This window comes from Strix aluco, chromosome Z (genome assembly GCF_031877795.1).
Source record: "Strix aluco isolate bStrAlu1 chromosome Z, bStrAlu1.hap1, whole genome shotgun sequence".
NCBI lineage: Eukaryota > Metazoa > Chordata > Aves > Strigiformes > Strigidae > Strix > Strix aluco.
In genome coordinates, this window is record NC_133971.1 from 29,014,751 (window position 1) to 29,028,786 (window position 14,036).

At 43.9% G+C, this 14,036-nt stretch overlaps 1 protein-coding gene across 1 annotated transcript in view; it reads left to right on the plus strand.

Annotated features, from left to right (window-relative positions):
• Window positions 1-14,036, plus strand: part of DMRT1 (doublesex and mab-3 related transcription factor 1) — a 60,873-nt gene that overhangs the window by 11,783 nt on the left and 35,054 nt on the right. Inside the window, exon 3 of the mRNA XM_074812428.1 lies at window positions 11,803-12,086. Within this exon, the coding sequence (XP_074668529.1) occupies window positions 11,803-12,086 (284 nt within the window). The remainder of the gene's footprint in view (window positions 1-11,802; window positions 12,087-14,036) is intronic.

A 14,036-nucleotide genomic window follows, 5' to 3' on the forward strand; every position in this document is an offset into this window, starting at 1 on the left:
GAAGCACTAATTTTATTGGTTTTGCATGCTACTGATTTTAGATGTGTAAATAATCCTGCTGTCTCAGTTCAGCATGGACAAACATATGCTGGAACATTAAAATAGTGCCTAGCATCTTCACAGATTCAAAGCCATGTTCAAAGATATTGAACACTTTTTCTTGACTAAAACCATTTTTTTTTGCCAATAAAGATTTGAATATGATCACTGTAGCTGTATTATAAAGACCAAAAGTGCAAGTAAAGAAAGAACAAGCATTGACCCTAGCTCACATAAAAAGATCAATTACTCTACTCTAGTCAGTGGCAGAAGATGTTGAAAGTGGAATTTGCTGCTGTAGACATCTTATTGAGGGCCTGAAGCTTGCATTAAGTGTGGAAATAAAAATTATTTTCTGTAGGTTTTATTTCTTCAGCTGTATTAGGAGAATTTTTAAGTTCCATGCTAAATGTTTGCAGCAGATCATTTTTATTAAGTGTATGCTAAATGTGAACAAATGTGCCCTCTCCAGTTCTACTGAAATCAGTGGTGGTATTTCAGCTCCTCTTAGCTGGAGCTGGACTGGGGCTGTGTGTATGACTGGGAAACTTATTCCAAGCAGTCTTCTGGCTGGGATTTCTTCCTCCTTGTTTTTTTCTCCCAAATCACATTTTCCTTTGAAAAAAACCTGTTTGTGTTAAGTTTAAAATTAACTAAAAATCCTAACTTTGGGAGGTTTTTTAGTTGTATTTAGGAATGCACACACATAGAGTTAACAGGCATTTGACCCATTATGGGATAATAATTTTACATGTGGAAGAGAGGAAGAAATGCTCAATAATTTTTTCTGATCTTTGCTTTGAAGAAAGGCAGATGATGTTGCTGTATATGGAGATGGTGACATTCTGCTTTCATTTCCAGCAGTAACTGAAATCAGCAGGATTGGATTACTTGCATGCAGTATTTTTAAAAAAAAACCCACAACAACAGAAAACTTGGCTGAGGATCTCTCTGGTCTATTAATGCTGATTTCCAGTAAGTCTTTTAACACTGAAAAATTCCTAAGGCCTGGAAGAAAGCTGATGTGATGCCAGTGTTTAAGAAGAAGAAGGCTGGTGTCATGCCAGTGTTTAAGAAAAGCAAGTGTGGTAGGATGAGTGGCTACAAATCCATTGGCCTGACATCAGTTTTTGTGAAAACAGCAGAACAGTCCACAGCAGACTGAAATGTGTGGGAGGGGGAGAAATGCAGCTGTTAACGGATGCTCACACAATGTGAATTAACAGAAGTTTATGGGTAAAGGATTCTGTCAAGTTAGTAATCTTTTATCGTTACAGAATTTCTTGACAAAGTGACATACTGATGCAGTCAAATTCTGCAAAGCATTTGATTTTTTTATCCGCTGACATCTTGATTAGGAAACTGAATTGACAGAAAATCAGTATTGTATGTGTTACATGGTTTTAAGAAGGATGATCCTTTCAGACTGAAAATGCAGGTTTGAGTGGGAAAGCTAATGTGGTAGTGTTTCTGGAGAAGTCTCAGAGGGACTTGCTCCTGCCTGTAATCTGTGTGATCTTCCCACTGGTATCTTGGAAGCAAGCCTGCAGTCGCCACAGGGCATCTTGGTAGGTCATAGAAAGGTTCATGGACCAGCACACAGTAGAGAAGACAGAAGTGGACTACAGGACGGCTTGACTAGATGGTTGGTCATGTGCAAGCAAGAGCCACTTTAACCCATGCCAGAAGTGAAAAACAGAGTCTGCCCGTGGGCAACATTGTCACTGCAGAGGAGCTGGTGGCCATGAGGGTACTATGCTGAATGTTAGTGGTTCCCGATGGAAAAGGATGACTAAGGACTGGTACAGCCCCTTCAGACAGACCTGTGATTATGGGAAGGAGACTTGGTGTCTTCTGTGCCTGAAATTGGTGAGGTGCCTGTGGGACTGGTGGGACTCCTTCCCTGGTGACATTGTACATACAGGAAAGTGGACTCTTGATGGATATTGGAAGGGAGGTCGTTATTAAGTAAGCATACCACACCAGGCTAAGGAATGTCACTGAGCCAAAAATGATGGGACACTGGGAGAGGGGGCGAGGGAGGTATCATGTTTGTTTGTCCTCTTCGTAGTGTTCCCTAGGTTTCTATTTATAGCTGGTGGTGGGAATAGAGCCATGGTCCGAACCAGCACACCTGGGCTTGAACTTGGAAGAGCTCAGGCAGGAGACACAGAAATGATTAAAAGACAAGAAAACATGTTCTGAGGTGAGAGAGAGCAGTTTATTTTGCTCTTTAGTGACCCCCCTCATCTAAAATATAATTAATCCCCATATGGTTGTTCTGAATCACTGTGCCTTTGCCAAACTAGACCAGCTCAACATGAGGTTTCCAATGTCATTTCATGGGATGGGTTTTGACATTGTGACAGAAGCATCACATGGATGCAGAATGCCACAAAAAGCTTCTGTGTTGAGTGCGTCCACCATGGAGCTCAAGCAAGACAATAAGGAACAGCCTTAATTCTGGGATCTCCCAGATTTTCTTGAAGTGTGCTGTCCTTGTTGCTTAACTCTTGATTTAGAGTGCCTCTTTCTGGCAAATGGTAAGATGTGCTGTCCCACCTAGGACTGGTTTAGCCCTTTATAGATGGAACTGGAAAAGCTTATTCCACTTTGCTCAGATGACGACTCCTGCGTTATTTCTAGAGGGAAGAAAAAAGTAATTATTCCTTTAGGGTGAAAATTAATATTGTTTTGGCAGTAACCCTTGAGAAACAGGAGAGTGAAGCCATTGATGTCTTGGCAGATAAAACTGTCTTCTGCCCTGAGGATGCGTACCCTTCACTTGCTGACACTGCTGCCATTATGCCTGCTCCTCATTGATAACACTGACTGAACTCATAGTCCAGCTGCTTCATCCGGTGAGGGGTGTTGCGGAACACCCTGACTCTGCCCTAGCTGTCAGAGAGCCACTGCAGGAAAGGTGCAGTGACTGTTTTTTTTGCCTTGGTATGGTGGGAAGAGGTGAAAAGTGTGGTAGGAGTTGTCAGGTGATAAGTGCCTGGGCAAGGCATAGCAGTGATAAGGAGATGGGGTGGATTGGTCCCTGTGTTCTTCAGCTCCAGGGAAAAGGCCAGGAACCTGCAAGAGGTTCAGAGTTGTTGGATGTGCATTTTTTTCTTTTTTTAAATGGGTATTTCTGCTTTGAGAAGAAAGGCTTATCTGCTGAGCAGTTGTGTTCCCTGGGTATGGTCAGAGAGGTACCTATGGACTGTGGTGGCAATAAGCTGTTTTGGCTATAATTTATGCTCTGTAGCCTGAAGACACAGCTGCTTTTAGCCCACGCATCTGATATGGCTGATAACAGATTTTTTGACCTCCCCCTCTAATAGATGCTAGTTGGAGCTCAGCTAGGCATGCAGGGCTGTTTGGGCAGGTGATCCTGAACAAGAAGGAAAAAGAACCACTGGATTTGGCATTTGAGCTCGAGATGGGGTCGTAGCATTATTGGCAATTGCAGGAGGGACGAAAAAACATGCTTTTCTCAAAAGTTTTCTGGTCAAAACAATTGGGAGGACTGCAGAGGTAGTTTTCCATAGGTGAATGAGAGTAGGGCAGCCCCATACATCTCAGAAACCAGGCTCCAGGATAGGGGTGCAAGCGCAAGCTTTCCTCCTACTCTGCAGACCCTGCTCTTCACCTGTAATTGTTGGCTCATCTCGAAGGCAGGCTGACTCTCTCTTCCTTGTACCACTGTTAAAGTCTCCACCTCCCTGCTGCCTGAGAGCTGTCACAGAGCGATGGGCCAGAGGTCTGCAGACTGTGCAGAAGCGTGGAGAAGGATTTTGTCTTCACAGCAGTGGCTCATGTAGTCATCTCTTAGGGCCTGAATTCAGGGATGCATTTAGGAGTCCAGGGTTCCTATTTTTTCACTCTGCTTTCAGGGAGAAAGTTTGCACTGGCAGATCTGAAAGGCCTGATTCTGCATACCATGTGCTACAGCAGTTTATACTGTGCGTGTTTAGTCCAAAGTGAGTACCTGATCCTTGATGTTTCCTTTTATTTGTCATGATGACAGAAAAGTATCTCAGATTTTCTTGTGTTTGGGGAGTTAATTTAATTACACAGTTCAAAAGCATAAAAATTATTGTTTTACTAGAATTTGCTAAATGATAATCTCTTTAATACCTCTTTTTCAGATAGGGATGTGGGTTGAGAGTTTTATACGTATAAGCTCCTGAAAGAGAGGTTTTAAGATAAAGCACCCTTAGGAGTATACTGATAAAAAGAGGACTAAGGGGAAAACAAAAATCAGGGTGCAGGGAGTCAGCTGTCTTACTTTCTTGAGAGCCTTGCTTCTCTGTAGTGTCCGATTCCAGTGTCCTTACAAAGAAGAGGGACATAGTGCATGGACTCATAGTGCGGTGAGGCTGTTGGTTGAAGTAAATGGTACTGGGATGCAGGTCAGTGTCTGGTCCTTCACTGTGAGCTTTGAGAGCAGTGGAGACGAAAACCTGTCGCTTTGCACACTCACATCAGTATCCATAAAGGACAATCCCTGTGAATCTCATATTGGACCAAATTTGTCTTTTAGGAACCTGTACTGCATTGACAGAAGCTGTAAATGGTTGGGGGCTGGGGGGTAGGTGTCTTTAAAGCTCCCTCTCTGCTTACTGAAGGAGCAGCAAATGAGATTCTATGTGAAAGAGTAAGGCTCAGCAGAGTTACGTAGGTGTGAAAAAAGTTGAAAGGATGGAATCAGACCGTGTGGAGGGAGAGGAGAAAAAGAAAATGTGACATTGGAGAGGAGAGCAGCTGGGACCTTCTCTAGAGCCTGATGTTCACATTTAGTCATGTGTTGCTGTCATGTTGCTCAAATTCCCATTGAGAGACTCCAGCCTCTTCCTATTACCTTCCTTCTCTTACTAAAGAGGCTTCCTTTCTTCTCATTTTAGCTAAAGCAGAAAATGGGAATAGGGAAGGTGTTAGCGTATAGTATTTTGTATGGTATCACTATGCAGGGTGCAAATAATAAATCACACACTACATGCTTAGACAATTTACTGCCGGCTATTGTATGTGCTGTGACAAGTGCTTTAAAGGTCAAAAAAGCTTCCTTAACAAATTTGATAAGATAATGCAGTGAGCTGTAACAGCATAAAGTCCTGGGGGCCATAGACCAGAATAGAAGAAATAATTATGCATGGTAATGGGTAATTACAGATAATGGCCTTTTTTGGGGGTGGCAGAAAATACACAGTCCCACAGCCTTGCCTGGAATGAACATTGTCTAGCACATTAACTTTATAGCAAGCTAAAAGTTCAGCACTGAAACCAAACATAATCCACAACTTTGAATGAGAAGGGAACAGAAATACTCCTCGCAAAGGCAGAACAAGTGTGTGCATTTTGTTCCTTGGGAGGCAGAGTGTCTCAGCAGAAAGTAAGTAATGGTGCCAGCTTTCTTTGACATCTGAAATAGCTCTGTCATGATTGTCTGGTGGGAGAAACATATCGTTCCAGTGTTTCTGATTATGATGTTAGGGAGTGATTGCACATCAGCCGCATTCAAGGCTACTGTCCGACCTCAGAGCCAACATGAACTAACGCATTGTGAGACTTAATATTGCCAAACCAGTTAATAGGAGTCTACTGATGCTTTATATACTGAGCGAGGTGAAATTGTCAGGTGTGGATCCAAGACTCTTTTGAGGTCTGAAGGCAAGTGTTTCCTGACTGAATAATTAATTTTGGGCATTTTAATGGCATAGCTGTCTCCTGCCACAGAGACTGGCTTGCAGGAAGATACTAACACTGCAGTGATGAAAACAGTCACTCTGAATTGAACACTACAGGAAATGTAAACTAGCAGAAGCTGAACTCTGCTCAGTGGGTAATGGCTATGCCTTACTGCTCCTTGAGTAAATGTGTTACTTGAGTAGTCACAGTTCTGCATTTTCAACAGCATGTGTGTGTAGAGTCTCTGTAGACATAAAAGAAATAAAACTGCTAACAATAGGTGTATGTAAGAACTCCATAAATGTGGGCAGTGAAATTCTCTTAATTGCCACACTGCATATACAGAATCCTTTTTCTGAAATACACAATCAGATGGAGACTAATCAGCTGTTGTGAGAAGATTGAACTGTGCCACTGCATGCTCCCAGACATTGAAACATGACTGTATGTGCTATCCTGATTTTTAAAACAGTTCCTGGTGTTCATCAATCCCAAGCTGACTAATATTCTCACCCAGATTCCCGATTGTCATCCAGTAACCATTCCCAGTAGGCAATTTGGTGCTGTCATCCTGTTTTAGATGCTGAGAAAGTCTAATAGTATGGACTCTGTGCCATTTGACCTCAGCATCAGAGGCTCGCCCAGGCCTGTTTAAATTAGTATTATCAGTGTATAATAAGATGTATAACTAGCCCTTAACAGTACCAGTAGGAATAGAAAGTACTCCATGCTTATGTACAGAATGAGTGACTGTTACAGACTGAAGTTCAATGTTTGCATTTCTCGGTGTGTATTCTTAAAAATATGTTTGCATCTGTGAGATAGAGATGATGATAGAAATTCCTGTAAATTCCCTGACTCCCAAAAAAGTAAGAAGGGAAAAAATGATCTATATACTGGCTTCTGCGTTGATTCTGCCATGCACATCTGCAATTCGTGTAAATTGCCATAGCTTTATTGAAGTAAATGGCCTGAGACTGGTTTACATTAACTGAGGATTGGACCACTGTTTTTCACCATGGTCTGCAAAGTAAAGGCAGGACTCCCTCATAGGTTACTAAATGTATAAGACCCATGTGTGTTGCTGACCCCAAGAACTCACCTTCCTTAAAAGAAATCCCAGCCGTCCTGAAATGAATTACTGGTTAACTACTATTAATATGCCATAGAGCTGGAGAGTCGTCTACAACACTGCAAGATCAATAACAGTATTTATCGTACATCATATTGATCTTCTATGAAAGAGTGGGCCATATTTCACACTGTGTACATAGTGCAAAAAAAGTAGCATCGGTTTTCTACAGGAATTAGTAGAGACATAGAAAGGAGCTTCGAGATCCAAGGGCACAACTGCATGAGGGGATACTGTCGTCTCACTGCAAGAGTGTTGCTTGCATATGGAGAGCCTCTGATGGCCCTACATTGTAGATTTGGTGTTCCAAAAACTGAGCAAGAACTTTAACCCCTCTTTTTTGGTTTGCTCTTCTAATTTCTGTTCCTTCTTGTACAGGTTCAGTCCTGTATTTTTAATCATGTCATGTTTGCAACTTGCAAAATGTTAAAATTTGTGGCTAGTGACAGGGCAAAGACCCAGGAGTCCTCCCAGTTTTTCCATGTAAAGGGTGAAGACAACCAAGGCATGAGCCCAGCTCCTGCAGCAGCCCCCTTTTTAAAGGGCAGGTGGAGGGGCAGAGGAGCAGTTGCCTTGTTGAGAGCTTAATTCCTCTTGAAAATTGCTCCCCTTAGAGCAATGAACCTTAGGGCTGTCACTTCTGTGCAGGTGTTGTAATGCAGCAAGCTCTGAGGCAGAGGAGGACCCTCTCCTTGCCAGCAAAGCCATTCAGCTGTGTTGAATTACTTTTGGGAAGAAAAAAACCCACAAAACCCACCAGCTGAAAGCTGCTTTCTTAACCTTGGTATTCTCTCCTTGCTGGTGGAAAACAGCCATGGTCTGACAGCATCTGTTGAGGAGGACACCTTGCTCATTGAGCAGCTGGAGGCAAGGCTGTAGGAAGGTTCAGCCTGTAGGTGGGAGTCAGGAATTACAGGTACAGACCAAAGACCAATCAGAGGAGCCCCAGCTAGTTAATGTGTACTTACAGCCATTGCTTCCAGTAGATCTGCCCTGTTCTGCAAACAGTGGCTGTGCCTGAGGATGCTGCAGCCCAGAAGCAGTGTGCTTGCCTGCCAGCTGGCTAGCAGACTTCAGCTGAAGGGAACCTGCATGGATAGGGCAAAAACTGCCTGGGAATATGATAAACATGAAATCTCTGGGAGATATCCCAAGTGCCTTGTTTTATCCCTAGGACGGTTTAGCATGGTTCTTTGGCCTTTAATTCTGCTCCCCTCGGTCCTTAGCATGTCTTTGAAGGTATCCCATGCAGGTACTGGCTGGTCTGACCTACTTTTCTTCCTGAGCTTTCATTGCTCAGGAAAAAAGTCAAGTCTTTCAGGGCTTTTGTCATTAATAGCGAAACTCTTTCCCCCAAATGTATTTATAGTTGTGTATGTTCCATATGTGTTGTATATGTACAATGTATGCATTAGTAGTAGGAGATGACTTGATTCAGCCAGGTTGGATGGGGTAAAAGCATATAACTGGACTGCAGACCTGCCCTTGACCATGCCAGAGTCACTGAAGACCTGCAAGAGCTCAGCTCTTCAGAGGCATCCTTCCCTCAGGCTGACTGGTTCAAGTAACCCATGGGGTGCTTTGACCTGGTCTGACATGACAACCACCTACAGTCTGGATGGCATGAAGTTATGTCTTGTATGACATGTCCCCCTTCTCCCAAGTGAAGCACAGAATCTCTTCCAGATGCTACAGAAAAGAGCAGAGACTTCTCCCAAAGCATGACGTCAAAGAAGATCTCATCTCCTAAATTTGGGGGAAAGTGCGAGTGGAAACATGTGACAATTTTCTCCTGTTTTTTGTCAGATGTTGCCAGTCCTTCCATCTTCAGAAGCATGATGTAGCTTGGGATTTAGGGAAAATTAACTCTTCTGGCCATCTTTCCAGCACCATCACAGGAGTCCTAGTTCTGTATGGAATTGGGTATGTCTGTCCCTTCACCTGAACTTTCCCCTATCCCATGACTCCTGGTTTTATTGCTAATCTGCTGGGGCACACTCCTGTGGTGTGGCTGCAGCTCAGAAGTTGTGTGCCAGGGATGTTATGAGGACCATGGATTCCATAATTATGTGTTTATAAAAGAAAAATTCCCCAGGCTGCCTGGGGATTTATGTGTATGGGTGTATGGATGGCTGAATGAGCAGGTGACCAGCTCTACAGACTTAATATTGAGTCTTGAGAGGGCAGCTGATAGTACTGTAGAGGCTATTGGAGAGTGGAGCAATGGCAGAAACAGAGGGCTGTTCTGGTGGATTTGTAACAGCCCTGAGCACTGAACAGCTGATGGCTGTTGTGCGGCTAGATAAAGGAAAAATGGGTGTCAGCAAGTCAACCCTTTTGCATCTCCAGTGGCAAATGATGGTAGCTCCAACCACAGGAGGTAGAAGGAGAAAAGAACAGGCAAAAAGCATATTTTCTCCTCCTACTTAATGCAGCAGAAGACTGCCACCACTGGTCTTTCTTCAGGAAGGAGCTATAGCACTACCAGCCACTGGAACATCACAGACACATCAAGGATGTTTCTATGATTTTGTGTGTACCTATGGGCAGGTCTCTGTTCTAGCCTAGCCCATCTTGTCCCATGTTAGGAAGCGTAGTGCATGACACAATTCCAAAAGTTGTAGCAAAACCTGCTATTTTCTCCCCCTCTTCCATTTAGCTGCTGATATTTCAGAGTGGCTCACTTTTCTTGTGTAAAGGTGAGCCTCATCTTCCTGGGTGTAGGTGTAAAGAGGCCTCATCTTCCTGGTGTTAGTATTCTTAGCAGAAGGTATTATCCCTTCTTAGGATGCACTTCAAGTACAAAGACACTGCAGAGGTTTCAGAAGAAATTGCATATCTGTGCAGCGTAGCATAGCCCTGCCAGAAGTTCTGTGGCTGGTTGCCTTGCATATCTCTGTCTCATGTGAAATCTGTATGCCAGCAGGAAAAGTGTTGGAGGATTTTGCTTTTGGCTTCTATTTTACAGCATGAAAAGCAGAACAATTGGACTGCAGCTTTATTTGGGAGCTAAGCTTGGCGATAGGAGTCAGGCTTGTGCTGTGATTTATCAGAATTGGCTTTTCAGTGCCAGTGGTCTAAGTTCTGATTTTATCAAAGGCACAGACAAAAGGACTTGAAGAGAGGCCTGCCCAGAAGCAGAATAATAGCAATAATAAAATTGCATAAAAATATGGAAGTACGAAAACTGTGAAGGGTCTTTGTGGCATTGCAGACTTCTCTGTTCTGTGTGCAAATTTGAGAAGTACTCCCAATGAAAAAGGCCAGCTGGCTTGGTTCTTGCTCACATGGGGGTTAATGGCAAAAAAGTCAGATGCAGGAGGCATAAAACACTGTTTGCTAATAAATGGGTGTAGTTCACTGATGTCCACAAAATGTCAGCAAGAGCAGAATGGGGACACTGTATAATTTAGTGACCTGGAAGGAGACTATCCATGATTGCAGAGAGCTTTCATTACAGCTGAAAAAGTTAAACAGAACTGCATTGTAAATGGCAATAATTGGTAAAGCTGATCATTGGATCCAGTGTGCAGCTAATACAGAGTACAGTGGAAGTTGCTAACCATGACTCAAGAGGCCGTTAAATGCCACCATATTCACTTTGCAAGTAAATAACCAAGGTACACATATACCGAGAGAAAGACGCAGAGCAAACTCGGCAAAGTCAGATGACTGACATCTCTCTTAGGGCTGTTATTTCATATGTGTCGACTGTCCATGCTGTTTCATTTCCATACTGATAGTCCTTGAGAGCTCATCAGTATGCTTTAAGCCACATCTTTTCTTCACCACGGTAGAGTCAGACCACATCACGAGAAGAGCAGGAGCACCTTGCAGAAAGGATCATTATGCTGCAAACACTGTAAGGGTTGGTGCAGGGCAGGATTACAGGGATGCAAGCTAGAACCAGAGTTGCAGGGATGGTTATGATTTACAGTTGCTCCCTTGTTCAATATGTGAATGTATATTCACCATGTGGTTAGTCTTTCTAAGGTTGTCGTTTTTTGCTGTGTCTGACTTGGCCAGGTAGCTGATGCAGCATTGTCAGAGAGAGCTTGGCTGTGGAACGGTACCAACAAGCACCCTCTTTTTTCATCCTTGCAAATATGGCAAGGCAGTGGTTGACACTGGAGTGAGGAAAATGGGACTTAAAACATCCTCTGAGAAGCCCTCCCCATCTTAGGGAACAACAGGGGAGGCAGACCTTTGTGGGGACAGCCTGCAGGGAGTGCAGTTGGCTGACCTCCAGTCTGGAGGTACTTGGGAGTGCAAGCAGCAAGTCAAGAGCAATCCCCTCCTCCTCCTCTTTTGCCAGTGGTGTGGGAGCTTGTTCTGCTCTGTGATTTTGTAGGTAAACAAGAGCTAAATTTGGGTGTGGAGGCTGGGCAAGGATTGAGGGCCTTGTTGCTCAGAGGTAGCGCGTGGGTTTCTGAAACACCTTGGCTGATCGTGTAGTGCTTTCCCTACTGCAGCTTCTCTCGGCCTTCTGGCTGTTTGCCCTTTCTAGAGACATGTTCAGAAAGTGTCCTCTTACCTGCAGGACACTGGCTGGAGAGGGGTCATCCTGTAGCTAGAGTTTTTCTGCTTCCAGGGATTTATAAGAGACTTGGCATGCTGTTAGAATTTGAAAATAATAAGGGGCTGCATCCTTAGCTGGTGTAACTCATCATTGGATGAATTGATGCTGCTTGAGAACTTAGAGTATTGTCTTAACCTGCAGTTGGTTTTGTCTGCTGTTTTGCAGTTTGCAGTGTGTGTAGGTAGTGATCTCAGGCTTTGAATGGTTGTCAGTCCACTTGAGTTTCTACCAAACATCCCTTTCAACTCCCATCTCTTCCTATTTACTACTCTCTGTTCAGCCTTCAGGAAAAGTAGTAGCTCATCAGAACGTGAAAGGTAATGGTCTTCATGGAGCCTCCTGTTTCATAATGGCTTGTTTTTTTCTTTTCCAGAGGGACGGATGCTCATTCAGGACATTCCTTCCATCCCCAGCAGAGGGCACTTGGAGAGCACATCTGATTTGGTTGTGGACTCCACCTACTACAGCAGTTTTTACCAGCCGTCCCTGTATCCTTACTATAACAACCTATACAACTACTCCCAGTACCAAATGGCAGTGGCCAGTGAGCCCTCCTCAAGTGAGACGGGGGGTACGATTGTAGGGTCAGCCATGAAAAACAGTCTTCGAAGCCTCCCAGCAACATACATGCCAAGCCAGTCAGGAAAACAGTGGCAGGTATGATGTTACTGAGGTGGACAATAAGCTGTTTCTTGGGCCTGATTGTGACCTTCTGTTTGCTGGTCATGGCAATGCAAAACCAGAACCAGATACCAAGGTAAGATTAGGACCCATGTTAGGAAAGTTACCCGAAATGGGTTGTTATGATGCAGCACAACAAAAGCAACAATACAGGTATGGGTAGGTTGCCTCAAGCACAGATAAAGGGCACCCACTTGAGTTTATCTTCCGAGTTATGTCATAGTAAATTATGGGCTGTTTTCTGGAAAAAGAGTCCAACTGAATTACCCAACATAGCATCCTGGGAGCTTCAGGTGTCATTTCTGAGGGGCTTTGCTCTTCAGGAACCTGTTTTTTTCTCTTCTGTCTTCTACATCCAAGGTGTTGAAGTGATCCAGGAGACCACGCTGTTGTGCAATGGGTTTGTGGCAGTAAGTTGAATGTGACATGGTATTTTGCTAATGGTGTGTTCTGGCAGCGTCAGCTCCAGGGCTTGCAGTTTTGACTTGGATATCTCAGGTTACAGGCTGTGCCTGAAAGGTTCGCACCAGAGCTCTGTGAACTTAAGGCATGATGCCTTCCAAGCCCTCTCACTCTAGGACTTGATAATTGTAGCCTCTAACTCAGTACCAGCCGGAGGCTGAGAAAAGGGGAAATCTGCCAAGGCAGGGGATTCTTGGCAAAGTAAGTGGAGCCATTTGAGTGACCCTGAGGCTGTTTGGTCTTGGGCTGCAGTGGTGGTTTTCTGTCTGAGATTGAACTCAAGAGGCTACACTCTCTGAGTGTATATGCCTGTGTCCCTTGTTCAAGAGCAGGAGAGGGCAGACCTCTTCTGTAGAGCATCAAGAGAGGTCACTGCCCTCTGCAAAGGCTGTGTTGTGAAACCACTCAACAATGAAAGATTAAATGTCCACCAAAACCTCCTTTCTGAAGGGAACAGATGGGTGGTCCACTTTGCTGACAGAGAATTCCTCTAGCAATTCTGGCACAGGGACCAACTCTGAAAGGGCATATTAACGATACTGAAGAGCTGGAACTAAGACCAGGGTGATTACAATTACTGTGGTAGTCCACATCACCTTCAGTAAGCCTTTCCTATTATTAGACACTTTTCATGGAAAAGTCCTTCTGAAAATGCAGGAAGAACCTAGGGCAACAGCTGGCAGGTCTGTGAGTTTTAATATCATGGCTTTACAGCAGTCTGCATTTAGTACTATTCCATGTCCCTTTTTTTGCCATGAGTACAGCTGTATGAGGAAAAGAGCTGTCTCCTTTCCTTCTGCTATGTGAGCCCACACCATGAGAGCTTTCTTCTCTCAGGGTGTGTTGATAGGCTTCACTGCAATCACCTTCAAATACATGGAGCTACACCTTTTCGGTTAGGTTAGTTGATAGCATCCACTCTAGCTACTGAATTTGATCACCAGACCAGGGGGAGAATTAGTCAAGGCAGGCTGGGGATAGGATTCTGTGCATGGTAATGAGGTGAGTTGCCACTGCTTTTTTAGCTTTTTCATTTTGGTTGATTCAGTTAACCTGGCAAGTCATAGCAGAGTATTTCAGATAGAAAGTTACTTCTTTTGAAGCTTTTGCAGTACCTAGCTTGTAAGAGCCTACTGCAGACCTGATGCTTGGAGACACCATCATAACACAAATGAGGGGCAGCACTATTTGTCTTGTGAAAATAATGTTCTTGCGGGCTGCTAGTCCCACCCGTTCCCATTCCTCCAACCAGTAGAGACTTCTGTGATTTTACTTGCTTGGGAAAAAGGAAAATAAATTACAGGTATTGACTATCCTAGCACACAGTGTTTGAGGAAGAGGTACATAAAGGTATGCTAAAATATGTTAAACCTTGGAATGAAGATGGTTTCCTCTCAGTTCTGTTGTCATGTACTGTCATTTGAAACTAGACTGTATGTTTAAGAAGTCTTGGCCTAGAGGGTC